Genomic DNA, 15750 nt, shown 5'->3' on the forward strand with positions numbered 1-15750 from the left:
AAGATATTCCCTATTTAGAAGAATTTCTACTACCAGAAGATGAACTTAGATCAGCACTCTGGTCATTACCAAGACTACAAGAACTGATGGAAAAATTACAGAAATATGGCAAGTGACAAAAGAAAAATCTGAAAAGGTTCTAACAAAGCTATGTCCTTAAATTTATTTTAATAAATTTAATAAATTTATAATAATATATAAATAATATAATAATAATTATATAAATTAAATAATTTATTTATTAATTACATAAATAAATAAATAAATAAAAATATAAATAAATATGTCCTTAAATATAGGAAATCACACATTGGCCAACAGATTGGAAAAGATCAGTCTATATGGTCCTTGCCCACCACAAGGTCCAAGTGATATGAGGTTTCCCAAGGTCTATCTCACATCATTTGGACCTCCCAGTGGGCAAGGACCATGGTATGTATGATTTCTAAAAGGGTGCAAGATAGGAAAAAACAAAGTACAAGTGGTCAGAAGGACATGATCACAATTCACTTCACATGATTGTTAATAACTAACTCATGTGCAAAAAATAAGTACAAATGCTCAGAAAGATAAAGTCTAATTGGTGTGAAAAAAATTCAGGTGCCAATAGAGGTAAGTACACATTTCTCTTTTGAATTAGCTGTTAGTCATTATTCATCTGAGCACAGTTTGCTATGGACTAGTCATAGAAAATTCCTCTAACTCCTTCATTGCTACAGAAATATTCCACTTGTATTGCGGCTTTTGCCTGCAACATGGGATTATTGGGAATGAAGCTGGGAAAAACAATGTGTTGTGGGCAAAGAAAAAGCAGGGGACCCCACTTCTATTATTTATGGAATTCATCTCAGATTTCCAGAAAATTGCAAGAAGTTTGGATTTGGAGACATTGTGTGTGAGCATTCTGGAAGCATGGCTTGTGTACACAGCTTCAATTCTTCCACAGATTCATTTTAAAAGCCTATCTTCAAAGCATCTTCAAATCATATACTTATTTTGCCTATACAAAATATATGCATTGCAATGTATGAATTCTGCCTGTGATTTTGTGCTTTGAGAAAGGTGGCCCCACTTTCCATTAAAATATACTGCTCTGTCCATACTGGATCATCCCAAAGCAAAACATGTAAATCAGTTCAAAATCTGTATTACCATACCTTTATTAGGTCAAACCAAAGGTCGCAAAACATTTGCAAGCTTTTGAGATCTCAGAACTCTTCATCAAACAAGGGGATTCGAAAAAGGCAGAGAACACGGAAAGGGAAGGGGGAAAACCTCTACCTCGTTGATAAGCATACCTAACACGCAGCCTTCCACGCCTGCTCAGATTTCTTCTCTGCTTCTGGTTTGGAATTATTTCCCCTACTTCTCTAGATTGCTTGTTATTGCTTCTCCCCTCCCCACACCCTGTAGCGGATCATGACGTCTGTTGCTATTGCCTTTTTCTACGCTTAGGATCCCATTCATATACTGCAAAGAGTTCGCTTTTGTTTGATGCAGTTCAGAATTCACTTTCTCTCTTAGCTGGAAACTGCACGTGACCCTCCAGAGGCATGCCAGGAGCCACATTCCAAAGCATATTTGGTGGGGCCGGAATGAAAACTAAAATTACTTTTAAATGTGATTAGAATTAAGTTAAGTTATTTTCCGGTCGTATCTCTACTACTTTCCTCCTGCTATCCCGTTTGCAAAACAGCTTGATTTGGAGGCCGGGTTTGCTAAACTGCCTAATAGAATCGCCCACGCGGAGGTAACGTCACACCATACGACAACCCGCCTCTTACATTCGGCCCTAGGTTTGGGAAAGCGAAAGGCGAAGGTCGCGTGGCAGGCTGGGAGGAGTAGTTCGCCGGTCTGGTTCGGACTGCAGGCAGGCTGTCTTTTTCTCAGGCACTGCGTGGGGCAGCTAATCGCAGCGCCGCGAAGGGTCTTTCTTATTCCTTGCGTCGCACTGCGCAGCTACGAGCCTGTCTGGCTTCTCGGGCGGGTTTCACTATCTTTGCTGCTGTTGCTGCTGCTGCCGCCGCCGCCGTCGCCCGAGGCTTGTAACGGGCAACGGATGGGCCGCTTGGGCTGCATTGGAAATCATGATGCCCGGGGAGACCCCGCCGGCGGCCAACACAGCGGCGATCGCGGTGGAGGCGGCCACGGCCTGCGCCAACTGCGGGGCCCTTCAGCAGGTTAGAGATCTTGCTCTGATTCTGCCCCTTGTAGCCCGTCGTGCTGGAGGTGTATTTAGCGGGAATAGCGGTCCTGTCTTATGACGGTCGTATTGAATGACCGGCAGCATTTTAGGGACGGAATGAAGTGCGCAGGAAGCAAATTGATCTAGCGAGTGGTTCGATCGACTTTCTTGGGCTCTCCTGAAGTTCTCAAGCATCTTTGCATCCTCCAGCACGGGGATGAGCTGTCCACTTTGTATTGAGCTTAAAAAGAAGACGATTCTGATTGTTTTCTGATGTCGAGGATACACTGATATTGGATTGCTGGTGTATTTTGTTGGATTGCTAGTGTAATTTTGGGGCGGGGGGTAGTTGTCCTTGTTGGATTGCTGGTGTAATTGTTTAAGTTGCCTGAAAACATCATTCGTCTTTAAAGCAACACGAATCCATTTGGTGAAAGCTTTATATCCTCACGGTCAAAACCATTAGCCTAATTTTGGATATGTCTATTTATTTATTTATAAATAAAATTTATATGCTGCCCATCTCTCTATGAGTGACTCTAGGCAGCTCGCAAGTACTTACTTAGAAGGAAGCCTTACTGAATTCGCTGAGTTTAACTCTTTAAGTTTGCACATATTCACTATTGTCCTAGTATATTGTAGTTTTTGCCAGTTGAGAAGAGAGAAATTAAAAAAAGAAGCTTCCAACTGTTAATGCATTATTCAGTCTTAGAGCCAGAATGCATACTTCAGCATTGTGGTATAAGATTAAGATCTGAAGCCACCCCAGAAAAAAAGTATGTGTAATGTAACCAAGGAATACTGTATTTAAACTGCTTTTTTCAGTATGACTTTTTTATGCTTACTTGAGAATAAGCCCCCTTGCATATTTCCATCCAACATATCTAAATGAGGGTATATAATAGCCAATTTTTATATTACTATCTTAAACTTTTACTCATTAACTTATTCCTACTGCTTTTAGTAAACAAAGTATCCTTATGGAGTCCTTGAGGTTCTCTGAGCTTGGTTGTTTTCTTGCAAATGTTTCATTACCCAGCTCAGAGAACCCCTAGGACTCCACAGTTCAATCCTGAGCTACATATATTCTCTTATATTGGTAATGTATCCTTAAAATACTAGAACTCTTTTTTTCAAATCACATTGGTGTCCAGATGATGAGGTTGGATTCTGTCATGAAGATGTTTCATGAATTCTGTTGATGAATGAATTCTGTTCCAGAAACTAAAGAAAAGTAAGCTGCTTCATATTCCTAAAGTGTTTTTACCAATAGAGGTGAATATGTGTAGCTCAAGGTTGAACTGTGAAGTTCTTGGGGTTCACTGAGCTTGGTTTTTCCACCTTAAAAGCTTTCATAATATCCAGACTATCATCTCTTAATTATATATTCTTCTTTTTGTACATGTATTTACTTTGATGTCTGTTTCTGACCAATAAATTGTGTTTAGAAGTTTAGAGGTTTAGAAGTAAACCTCTGAGGAATAATTCCTTTATACTTTTTCATTGTACTTTTCATTCTTCTTACCTTCTGTCTTTGATTTTCTTTAACTTTTCCATGTCATCATAATGTTCTTTCTGAACATTATTATTATTATTAGCTTGCTTGTAGTGCAATTTATTTATTAGTTTTCTTCATCCTTAACCCTTCAAGTGAATCTCTATGACTCAGCAGAAGGGTTACCAGATGTCTGAAAGGCCAAGGAGGACATGGATTGGAAAGAAGGACAAATGGGGGGAAGGAGGATACACTAACTCTTTAACTTTCTTGGCATCTGCAAAAAAAAATTACAGTGGAAACTGCAAAAAATGTACTTAGGCTTACATGTATATGAAATTATTTTTTCTAGTATCAGACTGTTTTTTTTAATTGCAGTATTTTCCAACAAATCTTTATTTTCAAGAACATAATGCTAGTGATAATATAGGACTGATGATGATATGCTTTTCAAATTTCACCATAGAAACCTATGACAGGTCATGTGATCCACAAACTACAGTGATCATAGATTTGAAGGGGCTGGATTGAAGCCAGTTGATGGAATTGGGGAATAAATAACACAAATCTAGGCTGCCAAGTCTGTTGACAGATGAAAGAAAGAAAGAAAGAAGCAGACAGTTTACAAGGCCACAATACACAAAGGTTTGAATGACTACTGTTGTGAAAACAATCCTCCCTCCAAAAAAAAAAAAAAGACACTCCAAAAGCTGGACAGTATTTGATTTTAAGGCTATTCCTGCCAGACAGAGGACATGAGGACAAGGAGGACATGTCCACCTTTTGCCAGATGTCTGGTAACCCTGTTCTTACCCAAATATTTTCAGTATTCTGTCTTTCATACTGGCTGTGTTTGCACAACACAATCACAAGCAAACCAACCATATTTCAGCCCAGCATGTTATGTAAATCTAATCTGTGTGATTTGTTTACAGTTCAGTGTGTCATACAAACCTAAAATTTGATTACTTGTATAAACCATGGTTTCTTTAAGTACAGATAACCATGTTGTAGAAACACAACCATTGTGCTTGCATTATTTGATCTGAATTTTTGAATAGTGGAGCTATGATCACATTTCTTGTAGGGAAACTTGGAAAATTATTAATTTAGGTAGTACCAGGAATGTAATACAGACTACCTAGAGTGTGAATAGGTAATTTATGGACTTGAGACCAGAGATATTTCTTTATTAATAAATTAATCTAGAAAATTTTTCAATATAGATACTTGTTTCTGTTTCTTATTGCTGAGGGAATCTTTAACACTGGAGAAAGAAATCTCACCCAAACTTACTTACCCCTCCCTCCCTCCCTCTTCCTTCCTTCCTTCCTTCCTTCCTTCCTTCCTTCCTTCCTTCCTTCCTTCCTTCCTTCCTTCCTTCCTTCCTTCCTTTCTTTCTTTCTTTCTTTCTTTCTTTCTTTCTTTCTTTCTGTTTTGGTGGACAATCCCAGGAATCTCTTATTCTTACATAAGGATTTAATCAGTATATTGTGGTCCATAGGCTGATTTAAATCTGTGTGGTCTTTGACCTTTACTAAAGTGCTTGTTATTTACTCATGCTATATTTACAGAGCAGGAGTGCATATTCAGCTTTTCATAATGGTCAAGGCATCATTAGTCTGCTTTCCAAGATATAAAATGTTTATTTTTGTCAAAGAGAACAAGATGTTTCAGCAATAATCTAACAAAATTCCACTTACTCTAACATTCCTTGAAAGTAGTCTGTAGAAACTGTAGCCATGCATCTGCTATGTCTCTACTTCGATAATTTTTCACATGGTTATTGCATGCCAATCTGATGCTTGATGAATAGAAAGAAAATACAGAAATTAATACCATTGAAAGTAGTTTTGTGTGAAGTAATATTGGATGACACAAGTATTCTGTTTGTGATGCCTCATTCACCCAAGCGCATTCTGTCTTATTATTCAAAAATATTTGGGTCAGTTTGCCAGATAAGCTGAACCAATTGTGTTTACAGTAGCATTGCACATAATTCTTTAAGAAGTGACAAATCCACTAAATATTAAATAGCTTATTCTGCTCACATAAGCCTAGGCTAAACAAGTCATAAAAGGGAGCAGGGCACTTGCTAACAATTTCAGTAAAGCTTTCTGTTTAGGGGCAGTTCTTCCTTGTTACAACCAAGTTTAAACTGGCTGTTTAGCAGCCAGTGAAATCCAAGTGTTGAACTTGATTTGTACTAGAATCCGCATCTATGATTCTTGGAATCTGAGAAATAGACATCCGGAGTAGGCAGCTCTCTGAGCTTTCTCCGTTGATTCTGGTGTTTGGATTTACGTCAAAACGTTGTGTTAGGTGGACCTAAACCACATGAGCTCCTGTTGACAAGTTGAATTCTGATTCGCCACCCCAGTAAGCTTTAATAGGCTTTCTGAGTATATGTCAGTGTACTGCTTGCACCTTCTCATTGGTGGGGTATAGGAAACAATATGATGGCTTCCAAAGTAATCCTTAGATTAGAGATCTTAGCTTGTATAGAAGCATGCTTGTGGTAAAAGTGGTATTTGGTTATGTTTGTGGAATATGGGCCCGAATGTACCAAATCTGACTGGTATTGCCCTTATCATTAGTAGGGTATACTATTTTGACTGGTAATCTAATCTACAGTTTCTCTGTATTAGAAAAAAGCATTAAGTAAAAGTTGTTCAGAGCAATGATGGACAATAAATTTTGATATCTGTGGGCCTTTCTGATAATCACCATGGCAACATGAAAGACTGCAACTTGGAATATCATGAGTTAAGAACAGGAATTAATGAGAAAGTGAACAAAAGTAAAATAGATAAGCTGTATATCTGTGATATTTAGAGAAGGATGCAGTAGAGCTGAATAAAGGTAGTCTAATCTTATAGAGTTGAATACATCTAAGGAAGTGAAGCTGTAAGTTTAATTATGAAAGGACTAAATGTCAGAAGATATGAATTGTTGTGGGTTCATATGAAAGGAGAAATCCATAAGATGGCAGTGGTTTCATGTTATGCTGCAGTGAATGGTGATAATGGAAGAGATGAGTCTGGGGGGAAATTATGCAACATTGTAAATGAATGTGATCCTGGGAAAAGTTATTTTGCTGTGTGACACAAATAGATGGGTGGGAACAAAGCAAAATGTACCCAAAAGAAAAAGTGATTGGGCCATTTGGAGAAAAAAGAATGAATGAGAATGTGACTGGCAAGTATTTGCTTAGAAAAAGGCCTGTTTGTTTTGAATATGTGGTATAAGCATAAATCTATTTATAGATTGATATGTGTTTATTTATTTATTATTATTTATTCTTTCTTTCCAGGATTTACATCCTGCCCCAATCACTAGATTCTGGACGCTTCACAATCGTAAAAAAAATAAATAAAACAAATAACCCCATACAATTAAAAAAATCAATTTCAGGTATCTAATTAAAATAGAACTAAATCCAAGAATAAAATTCCCCAAACCATAAGGTTAAGGAAACCCACTTGTTCCCTAAATGTCTGGCAAAACAAAATAATTTTTATCTTCCTCCTGAAAATAGACAGCGTAGGAGCCATCTTGGCTTTTGATAGTAGGTTTAACATAATGACAGGGCAGTGACACAAAAGGCCTGTCTCATAACTCTTATTCTTTTTACCAGTTGCGGGGAGGGGAACTAATGCTTACCCCTTAGATTATATACAGAGAATGGGAGATTGAACCCTACCAGCACTAACAGCAAATCAAATGTAGGTTTGAAATCCTACATCAAACCTGAAATTCTTTTTTTTTTTATTGTGGCTTTTATGCTACTCCAATCAAAAATAATTTTGAGCCATTTCAGTGAGATCTAGAAACTCAGGAACTGATCATCCTGGACAGTAGGGTCGACAATACATCAGCAGAATCCTCAACTTGTCTGCACAACCCAGTTTCAAATAAAGTTATTGACATCCAGTCATGTTAAGAACAGAGCACCTGATAATCATCAGGATCTCCCATGGTACTGTAAGCCCCACTATCCCACCTTTTAGTTGAAGTTGCTAAGGTACCAAAACTGAGACAGATGTCAACTATGGCACATCTTTATCCTTGCCCAACCGGTTCTCAATTACAGTAGATGAAGGAAGAATCAATGAATCAAGAAGAAGCCCAAGAAAGTTGTGGTGCTATAGGATGATAGCTTCAGAAAAAGAGAGCTCACATTTGCTTATAATTATTCACAACTTCATTCACAATTCTCCATTTTTCGGTTTGGTTTATGTTACTTTTCTAATATAATCTTATACAGGTAGTCCTCCCTTAATGACCATTCATTTAGCAACTGTTCAAAGTTAGAATGATGCTGAACAAAGGGACTTACAACCGGTCCTCACACTTACAACCATTGCAGCACCCCTGCAGCCACATGTTTGTGATCCAGGCACTTGGCAACCAGCTCGCACTTATGACAGTTGCAGCATACTGGGGTCACATGATTGCCATTTGCAACCTTCCCAGCCAGCTTCTGGCAAGCAAAATCATTGGGGAACTGTGTGATTTGCTTAACGACCACATGATTCGCTTAATGACCATTGCAAAAAAGGTCATAAAATCAGGCACAACTTGCTTAACAACCGCCCTGCTTAACAATGAATTTTTCTGTCCCTATTGTGATCATTAAGCAAGGACTATCTGTACATCTTATCTATAATGGCGTTATCTTCCTAGCTTCTTTTAAAAAAATTACCACAGCAGATTAAAATTTATTAAAATATCTCCTGTTTAAGGAGTGCTTCTATCCAATCTCTATTTTGATGAAAAGATATTTTTATGGCTGTGCAAGCTTTGACAATGATTTGGAGAAGCGGTTCAGAACTTGTGCAAGTGCTGTACTTCTTTGCTGTTGTTTAAAGCAGCCCATCTGAAAAAAGATTGTACGGGTCCAAAGCACTTCCTCTAAATCATTTTCAAAGTGTGCACAGCTCTAATAAATATTCTTAATAATTTATCACCTTTTTTTTTTGCAGAATTTGAATGAATATGTCGCTGCCTTAATTGCATTAAAACAAAAAATAATGGATGCTGAGTAAGTACCTTTTCATCTATTTTTACAAGCATTTATTTATTTTTGTAGTCCTAAACCATTCCCTGGATATAATTAGGGACTAGATGGTAGGCTAGGAATCTGTGACCTGATGCAGGTAAAATAGGCATAATGAGCAGAAGCAGTCTAACATGGAATACAATCCATTCAGGTTGTGATAAAACATTTTGGGACATAACATTGATACATTTTGGGAGTTCTGCTGTGTCCAGCACTACTCTGGAAGATGGTGTGGCAAGGATGTCAAGAACTGCCCTTGCCTGCTACGCTTTGCTAGTATGACGACAATGTTTTTCACATGGAATATATGTGACTATCCTTGAAAAATGTGTAGAAACATTTTCACAGGAATACACTTTAGAAATCATTTTATACCAACCACTAATTAATTTGCACTAACATCATTCTCTTCCAAGCACAACTGATGGTGCTGGTTTTCACCTCCCAAGGCCTAAAACATAGATAGGCAACTTTTTGTTGGCCATGGGCTACAACTCACTTCTATAGTTATAACATTACAAAATGTCTTTGGTGACAAGATGACATTGTTAGAAAGGATGGAGCAATTATTTTGGGCACATTTGGCCAGATGGGTGGGTTTAAAGGTTGGAATGGGAGCAAGACCTCCCTCCAATCCCCATCCTTACTTGGAGGAGAACCCAAGAAATTGCACTGTCAAATGCCAGCCATTTTCCTGCCAAATGTTTGTAGTATAATCTCAGACATTGGGGAACTGCATATGAGCCATGGATTGCCCATGGATGGGACTGGGGGTGTAGAGGACCACTTCTTTGCCTCCCAGTGTAGTCTAGCATCATGGGATCTTTATGGAGAGGGCAAGGGACAATAAAATGACAAAACATGCATCGTGACGCAAATGTTGCAATGTATGTATTTGTATCCAACATTGGGATGCAAGTATGTAAGAGTGGCATGTGCATCATGACATCACTGCATGTATGTTGTCGTTTTAATTTTATTGGAACGTGCTATGGACACCGGAATCTAGCATTTCAATTTTGAACTGAAAAATATCAGTAGTTCTTGCTGATTAATGTGTTGGAAATGACAAGGGATGGCTAAAGATCCAATGTGTTAAGCATGGGGAATCTTTGCCAGTGGTCTTCTTCCCTGTGCCCAAGCCCATCTAAGGCTATTAATGCTCAGGCCTGGAAAAGGGGAGGTGGTGGAATCTTTGTTGAAGTTATGTGCAAGACTTTTGCCAATCATATTGGGAGGAGTGGGAGATTAGTATTGGGAAATAAAAGGTGAGCATTTCCCTTTTCAGTGCTCTCTTCCTTAATTAAAATTGCCACTTTTATGGCAATTCAGCCATGCCAATAATGTCTGTTTAAAGATTTCATTCATCCATCCATCCATCCATCCATCCATCCATCCATCATATTTATATAGCTGCCCATCTCACAAAACATGACTCTTGGCAGCGTGCAATAAAAAATAAAAAACAGTAATATAAAAACAATTAAAAATATTAATATTATGATTAAAAGGCAAGGAGAGCGCAACAGATATTAATTAACATCAATGGAGCCACCTGAATGATAATGATGGATGGATGGATGGATGGATGGATGGATGGATGGATGGATGGATGGATGGATGGGGAGGGAGGGGAGGGGAGGGAGGGAGGGGAGGGGAGGGAGGGAGGAAAGGAAGGGAGGGAGGGAGGGAGGGAGGAAGGAAGGAAGGAAGGAAGGAAGGAAGGAAGGAAGGAAGGAAGGAAGGAAGGAAGGAAGGAAGGAAGGAAGGAAGGAAGGAAGGAAGGAAGGAAGGGGGCGTATGAGCAGAGTACATGTCCACATAAGCACATTGGGAGCAGTTCCTCCACAGTTGTGTGGTTCTGCCCTCTACTGTTTACAGCCCTTGATGTACTTATCTGGAGGCAGTTTAGTCCTTGGGGTGAAATAGGTCTACATCTTTTGGGGATACATTTATGAAAACAAAAATGTCTGCTGTAAGAAATGAAATCTCAGATATTGTGTAGAACAGTGTTTCTCAACCTTGGCAACTTGAAGATGTGTGGACTTCAACTCCCAGAATTCCCTGGCCAGCATGGCTGGCTGGGGAATTGTGGGAGTTGAAGTCTACACGTCTTCAAGTTGCCAAGGTTGAGACACACTAATATAGAAGATCTGATACTTGCTCAGAAGAAAAAAAGAATGCCTATCCTTCTCTTCTTCTAAATATAAGAGACCATTTTCTGGGTACACCAGAAACAACAATATTTAAGCTATGCAGTTTTTAGGCTTTGGTCTCTTGAGTTCTTTTTTTTTTTTTTTTTCCTCTTTGCCAGCCAGCAGTTTGTCTTGTTTGTTTGTCAAATGTGGACTTTCATCTAATTCTTCTCCTGTTCTTTTCTTACAGCCACCTACTGGCAGAGTACCAAAAAAAGTGCAGTGATATCCTTTTCTGCATTTTAAAAAAACTGCAATGCCTGACTTTATTGTGGGAAATTTGAATTCTAGCATTTTAAACAGTGGCATCAGAAACTTATAATAAGTGATGAGCAGTGTTGTGATGGGATGCTGATCTGTATATACTATATATTTTATTCATTCTGATTTCTGAAATCTTGCTGGTGTAATCTGTCTGGGCTTTGATTACCCAGAGTTGCATCAGGCAGCAGCAGTTAAATAGGGAGTAGCAGCCACAACAACTTTGGTAGAAAACATATACCTTGTTTCCATGACAATGAGAATGTGTGGTGTGTGTGTGTGGGGGGGTCTTATACAAAAGATCCATTAAGCGAGAGCCACCCTATATATGTTGTTACTGTAGTGTTCTGACCCTTCAACCGTCAAGCTAGATTCCAAAGGGACTTCATGTGATTTTTTTTTTAACACATTGAATGCAGATGCGTTTATACAAAATTTAAAATGCATGTCTGCTGGTAAAGAAGCAGGGATTAAGGGAAAAGTCAGAATGTGATGATACAGTCCTCATAAACACCACCACCATATTTTAGTTTGTGAATCAGGGTACCTAGAAATGATACAGTACAGAGAAAAAGACAAAAAATCAAAACAAGGCAAATAAAAATCCACCAAGAGAATTGATAAAAATAATAACTTATTGAGCAAATTGAGGCACATGTACAGTAATTGTAACCACTTATCATGCTTAGGAACTATCTGTATAGAAATATATTTCCCCATTACTATGAAGCAAAGGCATGTTGAACCTCACTTAAAGAAGTTCAGAAACTGAGGAAAGCCTTAAGGAGACCCATCCTTGAATTCTTGTAGGACACATGAAATTATAAGGGAGCCCATTTTTCTATTTGGGTGCAAGTGACATTTTATGTGCAATATTTTAAGAGAGAGTGCAGTGGCTATGAGCTTGAATTAAGAAGAGTTATGGCAAGTATGAGATCTTTTGCGTCTTGCATCTTGGTATTTAAGAATTCCCCCTCCCCCAGTTGCTAATGGTTCACCTTATAAGATTATTTTTAACATCACCAAGTGAAGGTTTCTGAAACCTTTGCATTCTTGAAATCCAAAGTACAGTAGTATTATGGTTGAATTCCACTGTAGGATGAAAGATTCGTATGTAGTGTGTCAATCATGAAAGTGTTTAGGTATAAAAGCATTTTCTGTTGCATATAAGTGCCTTTTCTGTTGCAGCAACTGACATTTGGAATACCCTGCCACCTGACATTAGACCAACCCTGTTGGTCTTTTGGAAAGCTGTTCAGACCTGGCTATTTTCCCTGGCATGGGAGTTGAGAAATTAGTTGAGCCCCAGTGGGTTTGTTGCTGGTTTTCTCCATTGCTGTAGTATATTTGTCCTTGCCTTTGGTTGTTATTTCTATTTCATTGGTTATGTGTTTTTAGAATTTTGTTAGCCACCCAGAGTTGTGTTTTTTGTCCAAGAAATAAAATGAAATAGGGACTCTCTTCAAGATACACAGTGATAGGAAATTCTTTCTTGCTTAACTGTGTTGTCGAAGGAAATCTAGCTCTTTATATGTTTCATTTCAAACAGATTCCAATGTCCTTTATAAAAAAAAAAAATCCATTTTATCCATGACTGTTAACTTATAAATTGTCTCATCAGGAAAGAAAAAAAAGAACAACAGTTCTGGTGATGTACTGCTGCAGATATTTCTAAGTAGGCAAAAAGAGAGGAACATAATTATGAGAATTGCCTCTGGAAATAGCACAATCTCAAGCTGGTTCCCAAGTGTAAAAATGTAGTTTAACTTATAATTTAGACAACTGTCCTAAATTTATGGATTTCACATTTTCATCTAGAGGCCAGAAAATGCATAACATCATGAGAGTGAGAGACAAGCTGAAATTATTTACATGCTATGCAGTATCCTAAGGTTTTCTTTTTAATAATTTTTATTAAGGATTTTAACAATAATAAAAGAATAAAATTGAAATCAGGAAGAGAGAAAAGAATAGAAAAAAGGAAATAAAAAGTGCAAAGAAAAAAAGAAAGGGGAAAAAAGGAAAAAAAGCAATAAGTAAAGAAGTGACTTCTGATCTTCATCACAACAGATACAAACTTAATATTTCTTCAGCCCCTAAAAGATTACATACATGGAACACTTCTTCCCATAATCCATCAATTATCCATTTGCAAATCCATGAATCGTTAATGTTTCTATCCAGATGTCAGCAAAAAGTCCGTAAAGGATTCCCAGAATTTTATAAAGAAATTTTAACCCTGATCAAATAAATTGACTTTGTATTCTTTCCTTTTGCTTTTAACAGTCTTAGTCCTTAATTCATTCAGATGCTGTCATAGGATTTGATCTCCCTTCAGTTTTTCTTTCTCCCATCTCAAACGTTTCTTCAAGTTTTAACAACCCTCATTTGTAAATCCAGGCAGCATCCCAAGTTTCTCATTATATTCTATCTCTCCTTAATATGGATTCACACTTCTTTCAAGAAACCTGTTCTCTTTTGAGAGGGCTTATTTTTCCCCCTTTTTCCTGCTCTAGTATATGTAACAAAGAACAAAAACAATTCTGCATGTCCAGTTTTCTTTAACAAGTCAGCACAGCTTCAGTTTGCTGAAAGGTAAGAATTTATTCCATTTCAATTTTCCACTGTTCTGAGTTGTACGATTTTCTGGGTATTAATAGTTGCTTATAGCGTGACTCTTCCCCAAGGCAGCATAGCGTGATGTTAAAGTGGCTTCTGTGGAATTAACCTTTGAATACAGTATAGGATGTTCTGTTATAAGAGTGGCTTTATTGCTTCTTTGGGCATTTGACAGAAGGAATGCACAAAACAGAGTTTCAATTGAGCTTAAGTTTTGTTTTTTCTAATTGTTTAAAGCCATGCTTTCTTTCTGTAAAGTCTCCTGTGTCCATTTCAGAGAGAACAGCACACTTCATCACCAAGTGAAACAAATGTTCCAGAAAATATCACCTCTGAAAAAGTGTCAAGAAGAGCTGGGATCTGTAAAAGCAGAGCTGGAAGAGAAAAAGGTAGCTTCCTCTTTTTGAAATACAGATCCATATTGTTTAGAGAGACCTGCATTTTTGGTTTTTTTTAATATTATAATAGACCATGATTTGCACCCGGAAGCCTGTACATAAACTTTTGGTTCAAAAAAAATTACTACTTGGGAATTTGCATCCCTTAACTCCTCCATAGTATGTTGTGCCCTTAAAGGAGAACTAGGGCTTGAAAAGTTAGCCTACGTTCATTTGTTGGCTAGCAGTTGTAAATCATAACTTACAAGAAAAGAAAATGAGGCAGTGTGGGTTGCTGGAGATTTAATACTTCACTATGCTGCTTCACCATAAGTCTATCTCTTATCTCAACTGGCCTTCTCTTCTGACTTGCACCATCTCATGCCTAGAACACTGTTGGACCTTCTAGTGAGGAATATACAGGCATCAGTGTGCTGAGCAGCAGCATCCTTGGCACTCATCAGGCTCCATTCCATTTCTGATACATTTTAATAAAGTTTTTAGATTGAAGCAAAGTACCAACTTCGAGAACAGTCTTTATTTTCTAATTAAGTTTTTTTCTTGGAAAATAAATAAGAAGCCAGTTCTCTGTTTGGACATATATCCAGAGAAAAGTCAGATAGAAGCTGAAATGGGAGAAAGCATCCGGGGCACTCAGAGGGTTTGAAGGGAGTAACTTTACTAGTTTACCTGCTGATAAATGGGTAAACTGTGAGTAGCCATACCCACCCACCTGGATAGTCACCCATTTTGCAAGAATTCCCACAACATTCCCAGTGTTTGTATCAGCCTGAAAAACTGTGGGACTCCTGAAATAGCGGAAGGCATAGTTCACAGACAGATGCTTTTTAAACAGACCCCTAGTGACTCAGATGCAGTGAAAATCTCTATATTCATTGGCCGCAGTCAGATCTCAGGGAGCTTTTGTCCCCCTGCCCAGTAACTTGAATTTCTATTAATTTGAAAAGCTGATAACAGATCTGCACAGTGAATATCCTATGAGGACTGTTACCAGTGAACATTAGGTGAGTGGACAGGGTGTCTTTAGTGTGGAGTTTTCTTACTGTAGTAATTCCACAGTCCTTCTCTTGCCCCGCCCCTAAATGTAGCACTAAGATTTCAGTGCTTTTGGGAGGCACATTGACAAACGAATGTGGTCATGTATGCACCAAATAAAAGAAAAAATAAACATGTTAGTGCCTTATGACTGATTATTATACAGTAATGAGAGGTTTGGCAAAGCCATGGTATAAATTATTAAGCATAAATGCATTATCCAAGACCTTCCAACATTAACACAGAGATTACCATCTGTGTGTTTGTACATATATAGATCAATGTATATATTAACATAATTTTTTTTTTAATTAGAGTTCACTTAAGATATACCAAGAGACTCATCTGGAATATGTTCGAGTGAAAGAAGAAATGGATAAAAGTGACAGTGTGTGAGTCCTTATAATGGAACTAATTAGTGGATGTATTTAGCTTTTTTAATTAAAAAATTCAGATAATCATCCAAACTGTTCCTATAATGTTAGAGGTAAAAAAAAAAA

At 37.8% G+C, this 15750-nt stretch overlaps 1 protein-coding gene across 1 annotated transcript in view; it reads left to right on the forward strand.

Annotated features, from left to right (window-relative positions):
• The first annotated feature begins 1955 nt into the window (after positions 1-1955).
• The window catches only part of ICE1 (interactor of little elongation complex ELL subunit 1), a 37376-nt gene continuing 23581 nt past the window's right edge, over positions 1956-15750 (forward strand). Inside the window, 6 exon segments of the mRNA XM_025163472.2 lie at positions 1956-2180; positions 8666-8724; positions 11128-11162; positions 13775-13793; positions 14095-14206; positions 15566-15642. Coding sequence (XP_025019240.2) covers positions 2088-2180; positions 8666-8724; positions 11128-11162; positions 13775-13793; positions 14095-14206; positions 15566-15642 — 395 coding nt within the window. The 5' untranslated portion in view covers positions 1956-2087.

Source organism: Python bivittatus, unplaced genomic scaffold, assembly GCF_059951505.1.
Source record: "Python bivittatus isolate LINGU-HERP-01145 unplaced genomic scaffold, Pbiv_v1 ctg000960_np1212, whole genome shotgun sequence".
Taxonomy (NCBI): Eukaryota; Metazoa; Chordata; class Lepidosauria; order Squamata; family Pythonidae; genus Python; species Python bivittatus.